General features: G+C 51.7%; 1 protein-coding gene across 1 annotated transcript in view; it reads left to right on the top strand.

Moving 5' to 3' along the window:
* Positions 1–2,744: 2,744 nt before the first annotated feature.
* Aldh2 (aldehyde dehydrogenase 2 family member) overlaps positions 2,745–22,487 on the top strand; it is a 23,429-nt gene continuing 3,686 nt past the window's right edge. The window contains exons 1-10 of the mRNA XM_005344470.3: positions 2,745–3,285; positions 14,368–14,472; positions 15,187–15,327; positions 16,255–16,334; positions 17,680–17,791; positions 18,211–18,339; positions 18,770–18,883; positions 20,923–21,025; positions 21,396–21,580; positions 22,041–22,205. Of these exons, the coding sequence (XP_005344527.1) occupies positions 3,166–3,285; positions 14,368–14,472; positions 15,187–15,327; positions 16,255–16,334; positions 17,680–17,791; positions 18,211–18,339; positions 18,770–18,883; positions 20,923–21,025; positions 21,396–21,580; positions 22,041–22,205 (1,254 nt within the window). The 5' untranslated portion in view covers positions 2,745–3,165. The remainder of the gene's footprint in view (positions 3,286–14,367; positions 14,473–15,186; positions 15,328–16,254; positions 16,335–17,679; positions 17,792–18,210; positions 18,340–18,769; positions 18,884–20,922; positions 21,026–21,395; positions 21,581–22,040; positions 22,206–22,487) is intronic.

A 22,487-nucleotide genomic window follows, 5' to 3' on the forward strand; every position in this document is an offset into this window, starting at 1 on the left:
CTGACAAACCTAGCATGGCCTTCTTCTTCTCTCCCGCCATGTCTTTCAGATAGCGCCTCTCCGGGACCCTGGAATTACTGACCTGCCAGGCGGGTTACAACCCTAGACTGAGTGACCCGCCAAGGCGGTCTACATGGTGGCACCTGTGTCCCACCAGTCACCAGCCTGCGCTGTTTGTCCATGCCCAGGAGCTACATGCCTTCAAAGTGCCTGGCCAGGAGCCCTTTACCCTGATCAAAGTCCATGTGGTCTCACTGGAGGACATTGCCCCAGAACATCGCTTTTCTTCTGCCTGGCATGCCACCCTAGGCCGGTGTTGGGGAGAGGCCCTGACCATGCTGGCAGTAACTGATCACATTCTAAAAGTAAGTCCATGGTTCCCTGGCACGAGCTCGAAGAGGCAGAAGTGACTAAACAGACAAAGAGGCTCCATGCCAATTGAGTGCAGTGTAACCAAGCTAAGGCAATGATGTGTCCTCCTTCCGCCAGGAGAACAGCTAAATGCTCGCTCCAAAATCCTTTGTGATCCCGGATTTCTCTAATAAAGACACTTTGTCCATGTAAATAATATAAAATAGGGTTGGGGGTGTGGCTCAGAGGATAGAGTGTTTCCCTGGCATCCACGAAAGTCCAGAGTTTTACCCTCAGTACATAAACCAGTGTGGTAGTCATAATTATATAAATAAATCTCAAAATAAATAAACAAGGAAACAAACAAAAAGGTTAAACTACTGGCAATCAACAAAAATGGTGTTACATTGGTATGTAAACAGATAAAAAGGAGTCTACTTAAGGACATTCGCCAGTAAGAAATGGTGATAGAAAAGTCACCACACTGATGGGCAGTGTTTACTGCCTTTACAGGTGTGTGTGAACACACACACACACACACACACAAATGTATGGCTGCAAACAAAGACATTCACTCTCCTTAGAAATGCATATTAAACCAGGTGTGCAGGAGCAGGCCTTTAATCCCAGTACTTGGAAGGCAAAAAAACAAAAAAACATGCATATTAAAGCGATAGCGATAGAGGCTGGCTATCAGAATATATACTCACAGTATCTGATAATAAACAGTAGTGGAAGAGCGTAAGGGTGTGGTGGCACCTGGGCCACCAGAGATCCGCCTGCCTTGCCTCTGCTCTTGAGTGTTGGGGTCAAAGGTGTGTGCTTACCACTGCTGCCCAGGCAATAGACTTTTTGAACATGAATCTTTTCCCTGGCTAACTATAGAATCCTCCCTCAAGATGCTCAGCAAACTGGACTCCCAATCAACCCAAAGTCATGAGGGCGGGACATAGACACTACATAGCACAGTCTAATAGCTAAGTTGTGATGTGTTGCAGGCCAGGTGTTTTGAACTCATTTATGTTTGTTTGAGATAGCATCTCTATAGCCCAGGATAGTCTGGAACTTTTTTATGTAGCCCAGGTTGACCTTGAACTCCTGATCCTCCTGAGATTATGGGGTGTCCACCACAAGAAAGTAAACTTTCAATGTATTCTTGATTTGTGATACTTCCAACTTAAGAGACGGTTATTGGCCACACCCCCATAAGGCAAGGAGCTTATATTATATATAGAAATATCTGTATTTAATTAAAAAATATCCTGTGTTTTGTGGCTCTACCTCTGTGAATTTCCCAGTAAGTCAAAGATACAAAGTGTGGCATTGTTTGTAATCTCACAAGATTGGAAGCCACCTAAATGTCACTCACAGAAAATTCTTTAAATGGAAGTATACATGTGGTCAATGGAACACAGAGTACCCCCTCCCCCCAACACACACACACAAGTTTTCTCTGTGCACCCCTGGCTGTCCTGAAGCTCAATCTCTGGCCTGAAACTCACAGAGATCCACCTGCCTCTGTCTCCGGAGTAAAGGCCAGTGCCACCATCACGAGGCTAGAGTCATTTTGAAAACAGTTTCCTTCCTGTAGGAAACGGGTCTGGAGACTCAAGATCTCCCACACAATCCAAAACATTTTTTGCTAGGCAAAATTGTTTACTTCTGCAGAAGCAGGTTGCCTCGCCCATGCTGAACAAGCGACCACAGCCTGAGAGGCCCTGCTGGTTTTTTGAGGGTCTCACTCTGTAATGGCTGGCTGGAACTGTGAGCTAGACCACCCGGCTGATCCTCTGAGTTCTGCTTGCTTTGGCCTCCAAGGGCTGGGATTAAAGGCCAGGACCCAGTTTCCTGATTTATTCCGAAAAACAAAGGGGTTCTGTGTCTCCCTCTGATTGGTCAGAACCGACCTCACATTCTGACCTGACTGGGTAATACAGAACTGCGCAGTTTGCAGGGAGAAATGAAATTTGAGCACATCTTTGCTTTCTGTAAGTGCGTACCACCCCACGCCCGAGGAATCTCAATTTCTCCTAACCGTGCTTTCAGTTTCCCAGATTCCTTTGCACGGAAGGTTGGTCATGTGACCGACCCAGCCTGTAGGGTCCTCAAATACTTTCCCCTCCTGTTTTGCGCTAATCTTTAGCTGTCATAAACATTAGCAATGCTAAAAATCAGAGGCACACAAGGAAACGCGCCCAGACCCCTTATCTAGCTACTAGGATTTCTCTCTGTGGCAATATACTGCGAGTCAGCAGAGTAGAGCGAAGCTCACGTGCTGCAGTCTCCTGCCTGGTGCTTCAGAAATGGTCGGGGCCTCAGCTTCCTAGGGCTCCGCCCATTTCTTGGGCTCCCATTTCAAAACACTTCTCATCGCACAGCCCTCCTCCTTAGCCTTCATCTGGTTGAAGGCCACACGAGGGCCAAGCGTCCGCGTCCCTTTCTGGCCAGTGCCATCCTGCACCCCCAGTGCCCAGTCCCAAGCTGTCCAAAGAATATCTGCATTCGTGAAATCTGGGGACGACTTTAGGAGCTGGCAGAGCTTTCTCAGGCCGCTCCCGGGTTCTGCACGACTCCATCTCTGACTTGGCTTGCAGAGCCTGGGTCGCACCCCGCAGGTCATTGGGGGTGCTGAGGCTCTCCCGCCCCGCCCTCATGTTGCCACCGCCTATTGGCGGGTGCCGGGGGCGAGGCGAGGAAGTGCAGCCTCGGTTTACAGCGCTGCACTCTCCCAGGCTGGTCTAGGCTCCTCTCTGCTCGGCTCGGCACAGCTCGGCTCAGTTCAACTCCACTCATTTCAGCTCTGCTTAGTACAGCATGCTGCGCGCCGCACTCACCACTGCCCGCCGCGGGCCGCGCCTGAGCCGCCTGTTGTCCGCCGCCGCCACCAGCGCCGTGCCGGCCCCCAACCAGCAGCCTGAGGTCTTCTGCAACCAGGTGAGACTCGCCTCTGCAAGCCCCTGGACGGGACTGAGCGGGCGACTCGGCCTCAGTTTCCCCTCCCAACGATCTTTGCTCATGCTCTTTCCTCTGCCTATATGGCCGCACCGTGTATCCTCCTGGCCCGGGACAGTCGGGGGCCTCTATTCCCCATCGGTGTTGCCGCGGGTGGGTGTTGTGGAGTCGGCTCCCCGCCCGCCTGGTCATGTGTTCACTCAGAAGGCCCAGGCGTCCCAGCTCCTCTCTAAGATACCTCCTATTCTCCCCTACCCGTCTCCCACAGTCTTGGGCCAGGGTTTTAGAAGGAAAAGCTGTGTCAGAACCGCACTGTGGCCGTTCTTACCCAATCAGGACTTTGGAGTGTTGTCTTAGAAACTGGTTGTGAAGTATTCCTTTTGTTTGTGCAACAAGTGGGACTTGGCTGCCCTCTTCTGTAGAATGGGAAGGCATTCAGGGCAGTTCTGATGGGTTATTTTGAGGCAGGATCTCACTTGGTAGCCCAGGCTTCTTGCTTCAGCCACTCCCACCCACTTTGTATTTGCACAAGCCATGCAAACCCTACCACCTAGCTACACCCTCCGCTCTTCAGTCCCCTCTACTTTGAGATAAGGTCTTACCAAAGGGCCCAGGCTGGCCTTAAACTTGAAGGATCGCAACATCAAAAAGAATCGAAATGACCACAAGAGGAGGATCAATAGCTTCGTTCCTCATGTTCACCGGAAGCCACGGCAGAATCTCAGGTCCTCATAAGCGCTCAGACTTGATTCAGTTTGGAGTGTGGGTTGCAGGAGTGGAGTGAATTCTCCCCGGTGGCTGCACTTTTCTTTACCACCATTTTGAAATCACAGGAATCACAGGCTCGCTATAGGAATGCGTGCCATTGACCAGTTTACAACTGAGCAACTTACTGCGCACCCATCAAGAGCACTGTTAAGGCTTGTGGCCTTGCTTGGTTCTTTGCTTTTATGAGCTTGTGTGGGAGACAGTGTGCTGGCTACCTGCCACTTTTGTCCCTACACTCTGTCTCCTTGAACACTGTGCTTGGTTTATCTTGGGCCAGTACACTCAGCTGCTTTTCAGTGTTTTTGAGAACACAAACTCTCTGCCCTGGGGCAGTAGCTGGAGGGACCTCTAGAAACTGCTGAGGGTTGATGTGACATTATTGCAAACTCGGTTGCCAGGGACACCAGGGCTTGGAAGCAGTAGCTCTGTCTTTAACTGCTAGCCTTGCCTCTGCTAGTGGAGTCTTCATTCATCCAACAGATGCTTCCTGGACTCTCCAGGCCCAGCTAACAACATTCCAGATCCCCTGCCTTAGGATACACACGAGTAGGAAGTGGAGACAGAGACCTAAATGAAAGCACAACATGGAACAAAGCCGGGATGTTTGTGTAGGGTCAAGTCATACCACATCGTAGGGTTGTAGTGAGGACAAAGTGGGGTGCTCCTCAGCCCTCACCGTAGCCTTGAGCTTTATTACAGCTGTGTATGAGCTCGGACCACAGCTCTGTGTTGAGCCTACAATGCTGATAAAGTCCCTTACAGTCTAGGGCCGTGGCTCAGTGGTAGAACACTGGCATCAGCCTTCTGTTGTGTAAGTGCTGAAAACTTGGGGTTTGTGTTTAAGGGAGTGAACTAACCCTGGCCATGGCGCACACCTTTAATCCCAGGACTTGGGAGGCAGAGACAGGCGGATCTCTGTGAATTCAAGGCCAGCCTGTTCTACAGAGTGAGTTCCAGGAGGGCCAAGACTACACTGAGCTCTGTCTGTATTGTGCTCCTGGATATCTCTATGACAGTTACTTGGGGCCACTTGCCCCAAGGAGCAGCCAGTGTGGCCTCGAGGTTGCTTCTGCAGACACTGGGCTTGCTTCCAAGGGCACCTGCAGGGCCCAGGCATCCCAGGGGGATGCTCCTCTTCAAGCTTCTTGGGTCCCATCTGAATGGGGTCATGGCCTCACCATCTTGCCTAAGCAACACTAGTTGAGTGACTGTGTCTGGGCCCATCTTCCTGGAGCTTTCTTGCCTCTTGTCCTGAGAAGGACCATAGGGTAAACTTGTTGGGTAAGTGATGAAGACGTTAGGTGGCTTCAGCTTCCCCAGAACAGATCCATGGGCGTGGCTTCCAAACAAGGCACCTTTTACCCACATGTTCATTTCAGATTTTAGGGGCTGAAATTGACACCTTTGTCAGTAAAACTCGTTTTCACATTTAATTGTTTCCTTGTGGACTTGGAGAACAGTTAAGGTCTAGAAACGCAACTCCGGCACCAAGGGTGTGTGTATGGCTTCGTGCCTCATCCTCACCAGTTCTAAGTGCCAGTAACAGTAATGAATGTGAAAACCAGGTAGGATGCTGGCACCTTTAATCCCAACACTTGAGGTATAGAGGCAGGGGGACCAGGAGTTCAAGGGGGGACAGAAAAGTCTGCCTACACCCTGCCTCGGAAACAGGGAAAGAGTCTAAGACTTGGGTGGGCTCAGTTGTTAGAGGCTGAGACTGGGGGTGAGCTCAGTTGGAAGAGTGTGAGACTCGGGTGGGATCAGTTGGTAGAGTTTTTGCCAACCATGCAGGAAGCCCTGGATCTGAGCCCCAGCAACATATAACCCAGATGTAGTGGTGTGAGCTTTTGCAATCCCAGCATTCAGGAGGTGGAGAAGGAGGCTCAGAAAGTCAAGGTGACTATCAGCTGCATAGTGAAGTCAGCCTGGGTTATAGAACCCATCACAAAAGAAAAAACAATAACGAAGGGGTGTGCAAATCCACCTCACATTTAACTGCTAGCCTTGCCTCTGCTAGTAGATTCTTCATTCATCCAACAGATGCTTCCTGGACTCTCCAGGCCCAGCTAACAACATTCCAGATCCCCTGCCTTAGGATACACACGAGTAAGAAGTAGAGACAGAGACCTAAATGAAAGCACAACATGGAACAAAGCCAGGATGTTTGTGTAGGGTCAAGTCATACCACATCGTAGGGTTGTAGTGAGGACAAAGTGGGGTGCTCCTCAGCCCTCACCGTAGCCTTGAGCTTTATTACAGCTGTGTATGAGCTCGGACCACAGCTCTGTGTTGAGCCTACAATGCTGATAAAGTCCCTTACAGTCTAGGGCCGTGGCTCAGTGGTAGAACACTGGCATCAGCCTTCTGTTGTGTAAGTGCTGAAAACTTGGGGTTTGTGTTTAAGGGAGTGAACTAACCCTGGCCATGGTGCACACCTTTAATCCCAGGACTTGGGAGGCAGAGACAGGCGGATCTCTATGAATTCAAGGCCAGCCTGGTCTACAGAGTGAGTTCCAGGAGGGCCAAGACTACACTGAGAAACCCTGTTTTTAAAAGAAATTCACCAAAAAGAGAGAGGGAAGGAGGGAGAGGGTGAATTAGTGGGGAGACTGGGACCTTTCTGTGCATGAAATTGGGGTCTTTGTTTTTTAGCCTCTTAATCCAATACCTAGGGATGAAGGAGAACTGACAGCCAGGAAGGGAATTAGAGAAGGCTTCTCTACATAATTTTCTTTAGAGTCATTGTTTATTTTACGTGTACGCGTGCTCTGTCTGCATGTGTATCTGTGTACATGTGTACACCTACTGCGTGAGGTCAGAAGAAGGCATCAGATCCGCTAGAACTGGAGTGATAGACAGTTGTGAGCCACCAAGTGGGTGCTGTAATTTGAACCTGGATCCTCTGGGAGAGCAGCCAGTGCTCTTAACTGCTGAGCCGTCTCTCCAGTCCCAGTGCTACCCAGATGCACCCTCAGTATAGAATTGTAGCTGGCGGAAATTCCCTGAAAACATTCACAGGCCCTTTGCGGAAGTTGTGTGTAAGAGTTCACATAGGCAGCCAGGCCGTGGTGGCGCACTCCTTTAATCCCAGCACTCGGGAGGCAGAGGCAGGTGGATCTTTGTAAGTTCCAGGTCAACCTGGTCTACAAGAGCTAGTTTCAGGACAGGCACACCAAAGCTACAGAGAAACCCTGTCTCAAAAAAAAAAATTCACATAGGCAATACTTAAAAATGGACACCTTTGTCCCAGGTGTAGGAAGGACCAGCCCACATGTGGTAGCTGGCGGAGTGGGCTGGTTCTCTCGATCCTGAACCATAAAGACTGCTTCAAGGGGGAAAGCGGCCTGCATTCTTCATAATACAAGATATTCAAATCTATTAAAACTGCACTAATCAAGCCTTGCCTCTGAACAACAGCTCACCGTGTACAGTATGCACCAGTAGACAAGAGGGAACACCATCTAGGGCAGTGGTTCTCAACTTGTGGCTTGGGAACCCCTTGTCAAGCTCTAGCTCTGAAAAATATTTGCATTATGACTCATAACAGTAGCAAAAATTACAGTTATGAAGTAGCAATGAAATGATTTTATGGTGTGGTGGGGGGTGCTGGGGTGTCACTACAACATGAACCATTAAAAAGGGTCAGTTAGCGTTAGGAAGGATGAGACCTGCTGGAGGGTGAGGTGAGCCTGGTGCTTTCCTGAGCGGCTAGGGAAGGGCAGGGAACACCTGTGTGGGTAAGGGTGCAAGGAGACTTTGGCTGTATTTTATTTGTTTAAAAGTGCATTTGCTCTAAGCAGGTAGTAAAAGACGAAGAAGTGGGAACAGTCTCGATACACGGGCTGTAAAGCAGGAGATTCAAGACTTCAAGACCAGCCTGCTCTGCTGGACTCAGCCAGCCTAGGCTGGTGGGAGTAGCTCAGAAGGGGGTGGGGGCACTGGGGAGGAAAAGATGATGGTGCCAGTGATGATGATGGACCTCTGATAGGATAGACACTCTGCCCAAAAAGATCATCACTGTCCACAGAGTGAGACCCTGCCAAAACAAAACAAAGCACCGTAGACTATATGAACTGTCTTCCCACTGAGTCTCCAGAACCTCATAGAAAGGCCAGGGTGACCCACAGAGCCTGGAGATGTCTTTGGCAACCAGTGATTTTAAAAACTATGGACCAGAAATCGTTGCATGTAACCTGCCTGCTTGAGTCTATTGAAAACGCTTGAGCTGCAAGGTGGCTAGGCTGCGGTCATGTTTGTGGTGGGCAAGCTGAGTCTAGACTGTGTGGGTATGCGTCTGCCGCAGTGTCTGGTCTAGTAACAACCCCAATTGCCAACCCCTACTACCTCTCTGGTCCTGGACGCAGTGCCTGCTCTAGTAACAACCCTGATTGCCGACCGTTACTACCTCTCTGGTCCTGGACTGAGAGCTGTTTCCCGAACCTTCCCATCTGCTGGTTTGCTTTTTTCTGAGACAGGGTTTCTCTGTGTAGTGCTGGCTGTCCTGGAACTTGCTCTGTAGACCAGGCTAGCCTCCAACTCACAGAGATCCGCCTGCCCCTGCCTCCTGGGTGCTAGAATTAAAGGCTGTGTGCCACCACTGCCCAGTGCAGCTACTTTTCTTTAAGGCCGTCAGTTACTGTTGCTATCCCTACACCAAAGGTGAGAACTGGGGCTCAGGAGGGCCTTAGGCTGTAGGTTTGAAACCAGGCTTTGGTCTCCGCTCTGCCTATCTTGAACACATGTGTGTTACCTCATGATTAGACCCTCTGGGAAAGAAAAAAAGTAAATATTCAAGGAAACATTTGATCAAACCTTTGAAATCAGCAGGGAGGAGCCGCACTTGTACTGGCATTGGCGCCGCGCTTGGCGAGGAACTACCCTTGAGTAAATATTGAACTTACAAATGGTTGTTGTTTAGGAAAGTCGCCACGGTTTTGTACCAAAGAAGCCGGAGACAGGATTACTTCCCGGGGACCTGATGTATCTGGGACTTGACGTGAGCAGAATGTGAGAACAGTCAGATGGTGGTGGTGCACGCCTTTAATCCCAGCACTCAGGAGGCAAAGGCGGGTGGATCTCTGTGAGTTCAAGGCCAGGCTGGTCTACAGAGTGATTTCCAGGGCAGACTCCAAAGCTACACAGAGCAACCCTGTCTCAAAACAAAACAAAACAAGACAAGACAAGACAGAAAAGAATGTGAGAACAGACGGGGAGGTGGTGGTGGAATGGGCCAGGGTCAGGGGTCATGGTGAGAGAATTGCCGGCTGTTAAGTACAGGGTCAAATTAAAACGTCGATATCATAATGAAAGCTCCAAAACAGAACTAACTCCCTCTCCCCCGGGTGGTGACAATAAATACGGCAGTATCGAAAGCACTGGTCCTGGGTCAGGCAGAATAGGGGAGGACTGGGGTCAAGTGCCAGAACAGCTCAGGGAAGTCTGTGGCGTGGGGGTGGGGTTGGCCCCCCTTAGCCTTGACCACAAGCTAACCCTAGGAAGTTCTGGATGTTAAGAGTGTGGATATGTGTGGTATTCTGTGTTTATCTGGAACTTGACTCCTTGGGATCTTGCAATATCAAAAGGTAACATGAGATGCCCACTGGACAGGTTCCGTAACTGCTGTTTAAGAAGCAGCTGAATGCTTGCCCAAGGCTCTGGGCCTTGGGTTTGATTATAGCTCAGGGGGTGAGGGAGGGGGCAGAGTAAGGAAATGTGGGTGAGATTGGGCATGGCTGATATGTGCCGGGCACAGTGATACTCAAGAGGCTGAGACAAGAGGATTGTGAGTTTTGGGTCAGCCTAGGCTACATGTAGACTATCTCAAAAAAAAAAAAAAGATAAAAAAGGAAGAAAGAAGAGAGAGAAAGAGCCAGAAGAATTCTCCAAACCAAACACTCTTTGGAATCACCCACACGGGAAGTGAGGTGCTTCAGAATCATGGGCTTTCTAGGAGGCCTTCTTTGAACATCAGAACCTGAAAGGGATTCCCAGGATGGTAGCTGTGTGCCGCGGGAAACCAGGCCGCCATCCACCTGCAGAACTACGTACCCAGGTCTAACAGCCCTTCAACCCTTCTGTCTGTCCTACAGGGACCGTGATCCACCTCCTGGGTCCCCCTTGCTGGGACACTCGTACTTCCATTGGGAAGTCAGTCATGGGAGAGGTCCCTCTTGGGATGGTACTGATAGTGCCGCTTCTGGAATGAAACCACCCTTGGGTGACCCATATGCCGATGAGGCCTCCTGCTTGTTCCAGCGTGGTGTTGACTGGCAGCTAAGGGCGTGGGGCTCTTGATATCCTGTTGTGTTAGCTGTTCCATCACCAAACACCATGGTGAGGAGGAAGATTCACTGTCCTTCCTATTAAAGACAGTTCTAGAAGGCAGTGGGACCAGAAAGCACCAGTGTCGTTTATATTGTGGAATGTGAAAATGAAATTGTTGGCTTTTTTAGTTTAAAAACAAAGCAAATTTGGAGCCAGCGAGATGGCTCAGTGGGTAAATTGCTGCTGAGCCTGATGCCCTGAATTCAGTCCTCAGAACTGACTCCCAAGAATTGGTCCTCTGACTGTGACTCACACACAGTTAATAAAAACAACTGACAAAACCAAAGCAAACAAACAAAACAACCCAAAAAGCTGGGTAAGACCCCGCACTCAGGAGGCAGAGGCAGGCAGATCTCTGAGTTCAAAGGCAGCCTGGTCTACAGGGTGAGTTCCAGGACAGCCAGGACTACACAGAGAAATCCTGTCTCACAAAACAAAGCAAAAACTACCAACTTGGAATTCTTTCTAAAAGTTCCCTGCTTCCACAGGTCACAGCTACTGAGAAATATAATTAATTAGTCTTTTATTGCCCAGGGCATATGATAGCTGCTTGTATATGTGGCTGGAATAAGCTGTCCTCTATCAGGCCTGCGATTCCAGAGTCCACTCATCTTGCTCACAGCCCTGGCAAACCTAGCCACAGCTCCCGTGTCTTCCACCCCAGGCCACTCTCATGGCTCCCTGGCCTCCTCCATGTGCCAGGTGGAGAAGGCCCATGCTCTCTGTCAGCTGGCTTCTCAGGAACCCACCCTAACCACTAACCACCCTGCCTTGGAGATGATGGGTATGACTATGGCGGCATTGCAGTTGGGACCATGGCCCGGCCCTCTCATGTAAATAAACCATCTGTACCAGGAAATGCTTAAGGTGCCTCAGCTCCCTTCCTGTGGAATGAGGCCTAGGACAGAGCAGTTACAAAATAGAAAGGCTGCTGTCCCCAGGCCTGTGGTGTGTGGTAACGGCTCTGACTTACTCCAGGCCTCTTGCTCCCCAGTAAGTAACTCCCAGCGATTGGAGCTTTGAACCCGCTGCCCCCACCCCGCGTCCTTTGCCCCTTTAGCAGTTCTGCTGCCATACCTCAGGTCTCCCCTTCCCTCCCCGCCTTTTCCAGACAACCTCAACTCTCTCTCTTTGAGACAGGGTATCACTATGTAGAACAGGCTGGCCTCAAACTCACAGAGATCCTCCTGCCTCTGCCTCCCAAATGCTGGGATTAAAGGCGTGCATCACCACATCTAGCCTAGTTTTCTTTAAGATTTACTCTTTGTGTTTGCGCCGGGATTAAGGGCATGTGCTACCAACACCTAACCCTTTGGGTCCCCTTTAATGGTGCCCCTTATTCCCCCTTAGTTTTACCAGTGCTTGCTCACTGGGCCCCTCTTCCTCAGGACTTCAGCTCTGAGGGGCCAAGGCTTTGTTTGCTGTTTTGCCCCATGTCTGGCACGGGTGGTGGCTCTGTCTATCACTAGAGCTTACAGGATGCCAGGGAAATGTCTGTGAAACCCCAATGACATGGGTAGACACTGTTTTGATTTTGCTTCAGATTCAGACTGTCAGCTCCCAATCTGTGTGTTCTAGAAGAGAAAGTGGGAGCTAGAAGAGCCTCCTCTCTGTCATGATGACTGGATTCAGCATGTTATGTAAGGCAGGCCTTGGTTTGGGGCCAGGAGGGCTAGGAGCCTGGACTCTGCCCTTTTGTGGTTCTGAAGGCATTTTTCTGGAAGCAGGGCTGAGTGAGAGCGTTCTCCCCTCTTGGCTCCCAGTGTTTGCAGTGGGATGGTGGGAGGGGTTGGCAGGGAAGAAATGGGGACCCTGAGCTCAGGAATCTCTGATTTCATCAGCCAAGAAGAAAGGACACGTTGGTGACTGTCATTCTAACAGACCGGAAGAATGACACAGCATATTCCAGACTTAGCCTCAGCACAGGGACAATGTAGTGGCCTTGTGGGGCATGTATTTGGGTGTCCACTTAGTCTGACCAGCCCACCGCCCTCTCCCTGTCTCTCCCCTTCTCTGCCCCACCCCTCGATTTCCTGTTTATAAACTACTCATGAGGATCTTTTCAGGGTAAATTCATGGAGTATCTGTCATGCGGGAGGAGCTGAGAAGCTGGGTGATTCTTGGTCTGTGATCTTTAGTTGTAGATGGCTGCCCCATCTAGGGTGGCAGCAAGAGATAGCCTGTGTCCAGCTGATGGCAAGGAACTGCACACCTGTTGTCTCCGTGACCCCTCATACAGCCCCCAGAGGTATTGGGTCAGACTTCTGAGACTCATTTCCCCGTTTCCCAGTGTGAGGCGGGTAGACTCCAGTCCACATCTGTCTGAGACTCGTTTGCCCGTTTCCCAGTGTGAGGCAGGTAGACTGCAGTCCACAGGTGCTGGGGTTATGCACATGAGCCTCCATGCTTAGTTCTTAAGGCGATCGTTTGGGAACAAGTGCTCCCACCTTGTAGGCAGACCCGGACTAGGACTGGACACTGTAGTTGGAAGTGGGCCGGTAATGAGGCCTTGGCATCCTAAAGCTTGGGTTTAAGTCCCTGGTTCTGTGTGAATGTGAGCCCAGAGCCAAGCTTCCCCGTGCCCTGGTGGCCTCCTGTGTGTGGTGGAACAGATGGAATTCTGGTGCTGATACTGACAACTGTTTTGGGAATGCAGGCTGTGGAGTGTAGACAAGGAGCCGGGGACAGTGGGAAATCAAGCGAGTTCTCCTTGCCCTCTAGCCCAGCCCTCTGGTGCCCTCCCTAACTCCTCCCTGTACCACCGTGCCATGTAGGGATCCCTGAGTCTGTGCCACCCACACCCATCCCTGAGTCCTCTTCTGCATTACCTCAGATCCTCACTTCCCCTCACTTCATATTGAACCAAGAGGAAGAGGAGAGGTCACACCATGCCCAGGGGCCCAACCTGGCATGGCACAGGTGACCCGGAGCCCAGCTCTGAGGTATTAAAGTTTCAAGTCTCACACCCACATCCCTTACTGGGAATTATACAGGTCTAGGATTAAAGTAACAGATTACTTAAGATGAGTATCAGTAGATACAGAATGACATGACACACGCATAGCTCGACAGTCTAGGTCATGTTTACACATACCTGGCCAGATTCCAGCAGTGATCAGCTCTGCCTTGCAGTGAGAACAAGTGGATGGCACAGAAAGCTTGGCCTCCTGGGATTCCTAATCACCCACTGCAGTCAGCATGGGTGCCTGCCCCATGCCAAGGTGCTGCCAGGGCTTGCCACCTTAGGGAGGGGAATTACAATGGGCTCCGCCCTGTAGGTGAGGAAGAAGGCAGGAATTACAGAAGTCCCTGACCCTGGGGACAAAGCCAGGAACAAATGTTCGGTCTTCAGTCCAAATTCTGCCTCCAGCCTACGTCTTTGATCACTGACATGGGCCACTATCCCTCTCCGGGACAGTGCCTGGCCTGGTAATTACTCATAGTGTGTATTGCAGAGCTGAGTGGATACACAGAGTCCCTCGCTTGTGCATTCTAGAGTGCGGATGGCTAGCTGGGCCTGGTGGTGCATATGCCTTTAATCCCAGCTTTCAGGAGCAGAGGCAGGAGGATCTCTGTGAGTTCGAGGCCAGCCTGGTCTGCAGAGAGTTTTAGGACACCCAGGGATATACACAGAGAGACTCTGTCTCAGAACAACAACAGAAATAATAAAGAAGACGACCACAAGTGTTTTCCTGTTCTTCTAAGGGAAAGTGGGTTTCCCCCACCCTGGACTGGGTCTGTGACACATTCTCACCTGTAGACTTCCGTAACAACTGCGATTTCTGGAGCTAGGCTCGGGGAACTCTCCCAGCCTTCTTCTGGGTTTGTGGTTTTGACCTGGAACCCGCAGCCCTTTGCTGCTGATCTTTGTCTCCTCGTCTCCGCCATGTTTGCGTGAGTTTTTCCCTTTTCCCCTGAGGTGGTCCGTGGAGTGGAGAGCCGGCCTGAGGACTTTTCTCACTCTCGTTGCAGATCTTCATTAACAACGAGTGGCATGACGCCGTCAGCAAGAAAACGTTCCCCACCGTCAACCCTTCCACGGGAGAGGTGATCTGCCAAGTCGCAGAAGGGGGCAAGGTGAGGCCCCGTGACTTCTAGCTGCGCTTCCTGGGTAGGATCTCATCCTGTAGCCCAGGCTGGCCTGGAACTGTGCCCGTCCTTCCGGCTGTGCCTCGAGTGTGGAGATTACAGGTTATGTGCCACCACACAGCACACAGTTGTTGTTCTGTGTGTTTGTATGGCTGAAATATGACCACATACATGTTTCACATCCCTAACTTAAAACCACCAAGCAGACATTTGAAATAGGAATCTGTGGCAGTCTCCATTACATTAGCATGCTGGATGGCTGCTGGGCTGTCTTTTTTTTTTTTTTCCTTCTCCCCTTCAGATAGGGTTTCTCTGTAGCTTTGGAGCCTGTCCTGGAAATAGCTCTGTAGACCAGGCTGGCCTTGAGCTCACAGAGATCCTCCTGCCTCTGCCTCCCAAGCGCTGTGATTAAAGGTGTGCGCCACCACCGCCCCCCACTGAAGGTAGTGCTCTTAACTGCTGAGCCATTTCTCCAGCCCACGGGGACCCGTCTAAGGATTGACTCACGAGGTCTCTCACTCCCAATGGCCAGGAATCTTCCCAACACACCCCCTGATGAGGCGTATGTTTGCTGCTGAGATTTGGGGCCCTGGAGAACTGTTTGGGGATGGTTTCCTGCAGTGGCCCATAGTGACAGGCCTGTGGCATGCTTGGGAAGCATTTACTGCCGAGGTCTGAGCTCCCAGGGTGGCTGTTTCACAGGAGGATGTGGACAAGGCGGTGAAGGCTGCGAGGGCAGCCTTCAAGCTGGGCTCACCATGGCGCCGCATGGACGCATCCGACAGGGGACGGCTGTTGAACCGACTGGCCGATCTCATTGAGCGGGACCGAACCTACCTGGCGGTAAGTCCTGGGTCCTCTTTCCCTCACTTCCCACGGGTGAAGAAGCCCATAGCATCCCCTGATCGTTCAGAAGCCTTGCTGCCCCTAGGTCATAATGGCATCTGATGGATGGACACTTTTGGAGTCTTCCTATTACCAAGCAGAGGAATCTCAGTGTCTGTCCTGATTCGGTGGGTGTGGCCCAGATCTCAGATTTCCGAGGAGGGAGGGAAAGAAGAATGTTTTTCTCACACAGGCCTTCCCTAGCGGTCTGCAGGGCCAGTCACCTCCCCTGAGCCCCTCTGCATGGTGGGCTCTCACCCTGGCCACCCTGTTGGGAGAACCCAAAGGCAGCCCCTTTCTCTGTGATGGTAGCCAGAGTGAACTCTCCAGGTACACCGTGGCATCAGCTCTTAGAACCTCGGGATAAAGTCCTCAACATGGCTGGGCTCCACTGCCCAAGCCAAGCCAGGCTGTGCCCCTTCACTTTTTGACAACCAAACTCCTTGGAGCCCTGGGACCTTTGCACACACTGTCCCCCTGCTGCTGAGGCTTATCACTTCCTCCCCATGTGTCTCCTGCCCCCTCCCTAGCCTTCAGACTTAGCCTTGGTTGGCATTTCCGAGATGGAGCAAGAGAGATGGGTTTTCTTCCTAGCGTGAGTAGCGGATGTGACTGACAGATCCTTGTCACCACGCTCTTCCTCTGAAGGCATTCCCTCCAGCTGGATCTGGCAGAGGCCAGAGTTTAGTGATGCCTGGGAAATGAGTGAAGCTGGCTTTTCTCCTCTCCCTGCCTCTCGAGAAGCTGGGGCAGTGGTCTGGAAATGTCCATGACATTCAGTGGTCCAGCGGAGACTCCCACCCTGAGCTTCCGTCCGTCACTGGCCTCCTTGTTTCTCTTCATTCCTGAGCTCACACGTCTCTGCTGACCTTGCTTTCTCGCCAGGCCCTGGAGACCCTGGACAATGGCAAGCCTTACGTCATCTCCTACCTGGTGGATTTGGACATGGTCCTGAAATGCCTCCGGTATGGGCTCCTGTTTCCAGTTCTGGCCATTGAGAGAAGGGAGGGGGTGATGTTGGGAGGTAGACATAGAACTAGAAGGACGCAGAAGGCTCTCGGGGACCGGAACCTGTCAACTGTGTCAACCAACCACCAGAACTGGTCCTCTTCATGTTCTCGTCTGTCTTGAGTTGTGTTTGATAATTCCTGAGTCCTTGGAACTGGCTGTTTATCTGAGGGATCTGATGTGTTGGTCTTTGGTTGTCCCTGGCTTCCAGGAGTCTTTTCTCTGCTCCACTCTACTTTGTGCTTTTAGTCTCTTGACCTGGCCAAAAGGCTCGCCAGTCCTTCGCCTTTGTTCTGGTCTGATCATAGACATCTTACTGATCAAAAAGTCAGGATAATTTGTCTTGGGGTTTGCCCATTGTAGTTAGTAGTGAGAGACAGTTCCCTTTTTTCCTCCTATCTTGCTACACATGGCTTCTTCAGGGCCAGCCTTCATGTTGCCACCCCTTAGATGGAATGGCAATATTGGTCCTGGGGGAGGTTCTGCAACCTGCAGAACCTGCACAGGCAGTGTGGACAGACTGTGGTGCCAACAGTGGCTGGCAGGTGGACACAGTGCCCGAATGGCTGTTGCCCTCCACAGGGGGAGTGGGTCTGGTCATGACTGCCAGGGAAGGCGCTGCTAGCATCTGCTGCAGAGTGAGACCTGACCCTCAGAACAGGCCCCCACAACAAAGCGTCAGACGTGCTGAGGCTGAGAAACCTGAGCTCCACCCTGGTCAGCTGTGGCAGACCCTATGAACTTCCGGAATCTTCCTTCTACAAACCGCCTCACCTCATCCTGAAAACTCCCCCTTCCTTCCTTCCCCAAGGCATGGCCATTACATGCCTTGAACGCACACTGGCTGTTCCCCAGCCGTGATGCTTTTCTGTCACCCGTATTCCTGTGATTACGATAATTAACTTCATGAGGTAAGGCCAGTCGGGGAAGTGCTGGCCTTTGATGGGTCTGCTGTCCTCCAGGTCATACCCATGATCCTCCAGTGCTGGACTGGCACAGCAGACACATGTAAATAAATCTACATGCTTAGTTAAAAGACCGCATCCCCAGAGAGGTGGTTGAATGAGTGGGAAGTAGGCTCTGGCCATGGACCTGGTGTTTGTCAGTAGCATTGCAAGTGATTCTGAGGCTCCAAAGTTTAATTATGGGGAGAGGGGTTGCCAGTCCTGGTGGTCATCCACTTCTCTCTGGGAATAAGCCAAATGCCAGGGAGGTTATCAGCGCCATCTAGGGCATCTCTCTTTCTGCCAGGTATTGCAAGCTAGACACCAGCTAACGCTTGGATTTTTTTTCTTTTTTTAGCTATTACGCTGGCTGGGCTGATAAGTACCACGGGAAAACCATTCCTATCGATGGCGACTTCTTCAGCTATACCCGCCACGAGCCTGTGGGCGTGTGTGGGCAGATCATTCCGGTGTGTACCAGCCCCTCTGGAAGTCAAAGTTGGAGGGGGGTGAGGCTGGTGGCCAGCCATGCTCATTGCGAAGTAGGGTTCTGTAGGTGGCATTGGAAGGTGACTGGGTGTTGGCTGAGAAAACAGGCTTTGGCAAGTCACCTGGGATGGGGTTAAGTCTGATCCAGCAAAATCATTAATCCCTTTTAAGGCTCCATTCTCCATCTGAACAGTGGCAGGCTATTGAGTGTGAGGAAATAATGATTAGGAACTCACAAGGCACCAATAAGTGCGAGCCACCATCACGCGCTATCAACTACCTACCGTAAGCGTCATCCAAACCCATGATTAAATAGTAGGGGCCTCAAGAGTGGCCCTTCCTGCCACCTGCTGTGTCTCTCTGAGGAGGACTTGCAGTTGGTGACTGTTGTTTTGCACAGTGGAACTTCCCACTCCTGATGCAAGCGTGGAAACTGGGCCCAGCCTTGGCAACTGGAAACGTGGTCGTGATGAAGGTCGCTGAGCAGACTCCCCTCACCGCGCTCTATGTGGCCAACTTGATCAAGGAGGTGTGTGGCTTGTTTCTGCTGTGACCTCTAAATATCCTAGCATGGCTTGCTCCTTAACCAGAAGGGAGGTCTGCCCTCAGTACCTTAACCAGAGGAGAATTCAATCCTCAGTACCTTAACCAGAGGAGAACTCAATCCTCAGTACCTTAACCAGAGGAGAACTCAGTCCTCAGTACCTTAACCAGAGGACTCGGCCCTCAGTACCTTAACCACACTGGACCTGCGTACAACACCCTTTGAAGGATGAAAGCCACTCCTCTGAGCTGTCACCTCACAGGGATCCCCACAGGCAGCTTCCTTGTCTCGACTCCAGGGTGGCTCATGCCATACAGGGTGGCTTTCATTTGCTTGTGTTCCTGGTCACTGTTGGGGAATAGGGTGTTTCCTGGGAGCAGCAGGCTGACTTCAGGTCTCCTGACTTCCTCTACAGGCAGGCTTCCCTCCTGGAGTGGTCAATATTGTTCCTGGATTCGGCCCTACTGCCGGGGCTGCCATCGCTTCCCACGAGGACGTGGACAAAGTGGCGTTCACAGGATCCACTGAGGTGAGGTGCTCAGGTCTGCAGCGTGGCGGCTCACTGAGGTGAGGTGTCTCAGGCCTGCAGCGTGGCGGCTCACTGAGGTGAGGTGTCTCAGGCCTGCAGCATGGCGGCTCGCTGAGGTGAGGTATCTCAGGTTGCAACGTGGCGGCTCAGGCTCCCCCCACTTAGCAGCTGCTCCCTCCAGAAGAGTCGGGTTCAGACTCTGTGGTCTGCTGGCCTCCCTGGGTGTTGTTAGGAAGGATCAGCATCCTGTGGAATAAGGAGGCCAGGACTAGCTGGCTTCAGAAAGCCCAGGTGCTGGTCCAGGCCTTGCCAGTGTATCCCTGAGACCCACAAGGTGTCCAGAGGCCCTGCTCATTTCCTTTGAGACCAGGATGGTGGCTTTAACCTCAGCACTCAGGAGGCGGGAGCAGGAAGATCCATAGCTGAAGAAAACTTTAGCTACATAGCAAGTTTGAGGCTAGCCTCAGCTACGTGAAACCTTGCCTCAAAAAAATCAAAATAGGGCACACGCCTTTAGTCCCAACACTCAGGAAGCAGAAGCAGATGGAGCTCTGTGAGTTCAAGGACTCAGGACTGTCAGAGCTACACAGTGAGATCCTATAAGAGAAAAGAAAGAAAGAAGGAAGGAAAGAAAGAAAGAAAGAAAGAAAGAAAGAAAGAAAGAAAGAAAGAAATCAAAATAGCAACAGTAACCAAAACCAGGATGACAGCGTCTGTGCGTACAGTGGAGACGGCATGGGCAGGGCCTGGGTTCTGGAGTAGTACCTTAGAGCAGCTCAGACTTGTTGTGCAGCCGTGGCATATTAGGGTTCCCCCCTCATTTGTTTATTTATTTATTTGTTTGCTTGCTTGCTTGCTTGCTTTGAGATAGGATCTCTACATAGCTGGGGCAGAGATCCATCTGCCTCTGCCTCCCGAATGTGGGGACTAAAGGCGCCACCACTGCTTGTGTTGATTTTCTTTTTGTTGTGACCAAGAACTGACAAGAAGCAAGTTAAAGGAAGGACAGATTACGGCTCAGTTGGCTCAGTTATGGGGAGGGGCATAGCAGCAGCCTGAGGGTGCTTGCTCACGTCTGTGCAGAGTAGGGAAACAAGACAGGAAATGCCACTCAGCTATAACCGCCCCCCAATGACCCACACTTCCTCTATCTGGACCCAGGTTTCTAAAGGTCCCATAGCTTCCCAAAGCACTGCCACCAGCTGGGGACATTTGACAGTCACTGATACTTGGTGAACCCACCTCCTCGAGCCTCTACATCCCGTGTGTGAGGTGGTGAGAACCCAGCTGCTCACAGGCTTCCAACCAGGGCGTCCAACATGACTGCTTAGGGAGGAGGAGCGAGTGAATGAATGAGGACCAGGGCTGTTACTGAGCTACTCCATGTTGGACAGACAGAGACCAGGACCCAGAGAGCCCTTACACACACTGTCTTAGAAGCTGGAACACATTTCTTTCCAAAAGTGAGCAGGTCCAACCCGGAAATCACAGACGTCCAAGAGGGGACACTAGTAGTGTAACAAGGGCGATTTTCAAGCCGCTGTACCTACCAGGTCCTTCCACACACTGCCCGCCCTCAGTCTCAAAGGCCTCCCTCCAGAGATGAGTGTGGGCCAGCTTTGGGCCAGGCTCTGAGTATGCGGAGGTGAGAAGCTCCCTGTCCTGGCCCTCATAGAGTACACAGCACACTGGGGACAACACTCAGCTGGGAGGGAGGTCACATCATAGTTTGACTGGGTCCTGCCTCCCCGTTGACTACCCAGGTGACTGGTTGTGCGGCTTGGCCACTCCGAGTCTCTGCCCCCTCATCTCTAAGCCATTCCAGCCTCTGAGAGCATTGGGAGGGCTGACTTCAAGCGCCAGTACCTGGCACAGGCCCATGTGTGAGCCAGTTAGTTACTGTCACCGTTGTCTAGAGCCCAGTGGCAGCACTGGGAGGTGAACTCTTTGGGTCTCTTGGGATTTGGTGACTCCCTGTGTGGAGGAGCAGTTAGCTTTCTTCCCCGCTAATGGCAGACCGTGTGTCTATGTCCCCACAGGTTGGTCACCTAATCCAGGTTGCCGCAGGAAGCAGCAATCTCAAAAGAGTGACCCTGGAGCTTGGGGGGAAGAGCCCCAACATCATCATGTCAGATGCTGACAGTAGGTTATGGGGCTGCAGGGAAGGGCCCAGACTCCAGCATGACTGCTTTGGGGGTCCCTGTGGTCTGACTTTGACCTCTCCCTACTCATTCCCTCAGCAGAGCCAGCCTGAGCCCTGTACTGATCACCCACAGGCCACTAGGCCACCATACCTCAGCACATCCTCTCCCCCTCTCTCGAACACTTCCTTCTGTATCTTTCCCGGTTGCCAGTCCCCACAAAGGGAAGAAGGTTCCATTTTATTCTGACCAGGCCCTGGCCCCCACCAGGCACTAACCCTGACAGCGTGCTCGGGTTGTGTGGGTGAACAGTGCTGGGGTTAGCGGCCTTTTCTCACGTCACCTCTCTATCTGCTGCCCCCTCTTCACAGTGGACTGGGCTGTAGAGCAGGCCCACTTCGCCCTTTTCTTTAACCAAGGCCAGTGCTGCTGCGCTGGCTCCCGGACCTTCGTGCAGGAGGATGTGTATGAGGAATTTGTGGAGCGCAGCGTTGCGCGGGCCAAGTCTCGGGTGGTCGGAAACCCCTTTGACAGCCGGACTGAGCAGGGGCCGCAGGTAAGCCTGCCAGCCACGGCTGCAAGGTGAGGCCAAAGGGGCGTGGCCCAGAGTTGATGGGGCTGGGTTCATGTCTCCTATGCTGGGTTCCAGCTGTGTGTCCTGTTGGGGTAAGCATGAGCCTTCAACTGCTTTCTGAGCCCCACATTTATGCAGGGTTCATAAACCTTGGAAGGAGTACAGATGCCAAATCTGCACAGGACACCTGCTACTGAGCCAGTCCCTAAGCCGTTATTCCCTAAGCCCCTGTGCTTTTGTGTTTCCATTTTGTTGATGTCAGAGTTTAAAGAGAGAAACATTGACGTGCCTTTCTCTGGCCGTAAAAGATGCAGGGTCTCTCTTGGGTATTATATTTGCTTCTTCAAGACCTTGGTCCCCTTCCTGGCTACGTCTGGCTTCATGTTCTCTGCCAGAGAGAGGCCTGGCTCTAGCTTCTCCATCACTTTGGTCTCTCTCACAGGTGGATGAGACTCAGTTTAAGAAGATCCTCGGCTATATCAAGTCAGGACAGCAAGAAGGGGCTAAGCTGCTGTGTGGTGGAGGTGCTGCCGCCGACCGTGGCTACTTCATCCAGCCCACCGTGTTCGGAGACGTGAAAGACGGCATGACCATTGCCAAGGAGGAGGTCAGTACCTCAGCCGTGTCCTGGAGGCTGCCCTTAGCGAGAAGAAGTGGGTGATTTGGTCTGGTGTCTTGACTGTGCCCCAAACTTTGATTTTGAGTCACCTCCTTGCCTAGAGTAAGTTATTTGCAGTATGATTCTGATACATCACTCTCCCCTTCAGCTTGGGGCTTTCCACCACAGGAAGGTCATATATCCCATAGCCTTCATAGCCTAGTCCACAGGAAGACCATATATCCCATAGTCTTCATAGCCTAGTCCATAGGAAGACCATTATATCCCATA

This window comes from Microtus ochrogaster, chromosome 2, assembly GCF_000317375.1.
Source record: "Microtus ochrogaster isolate Prairie Vole_2 chromosome 2, MicOch1.0, whole genome shotgun sequence".
Taxonomy (NCBI): domain Eukaryota; kingdom Metazoa; phylum Chordata; class Mammalia; order Rodentia; family Cricetidae; genus Microtus; species Microtus ochrogaster.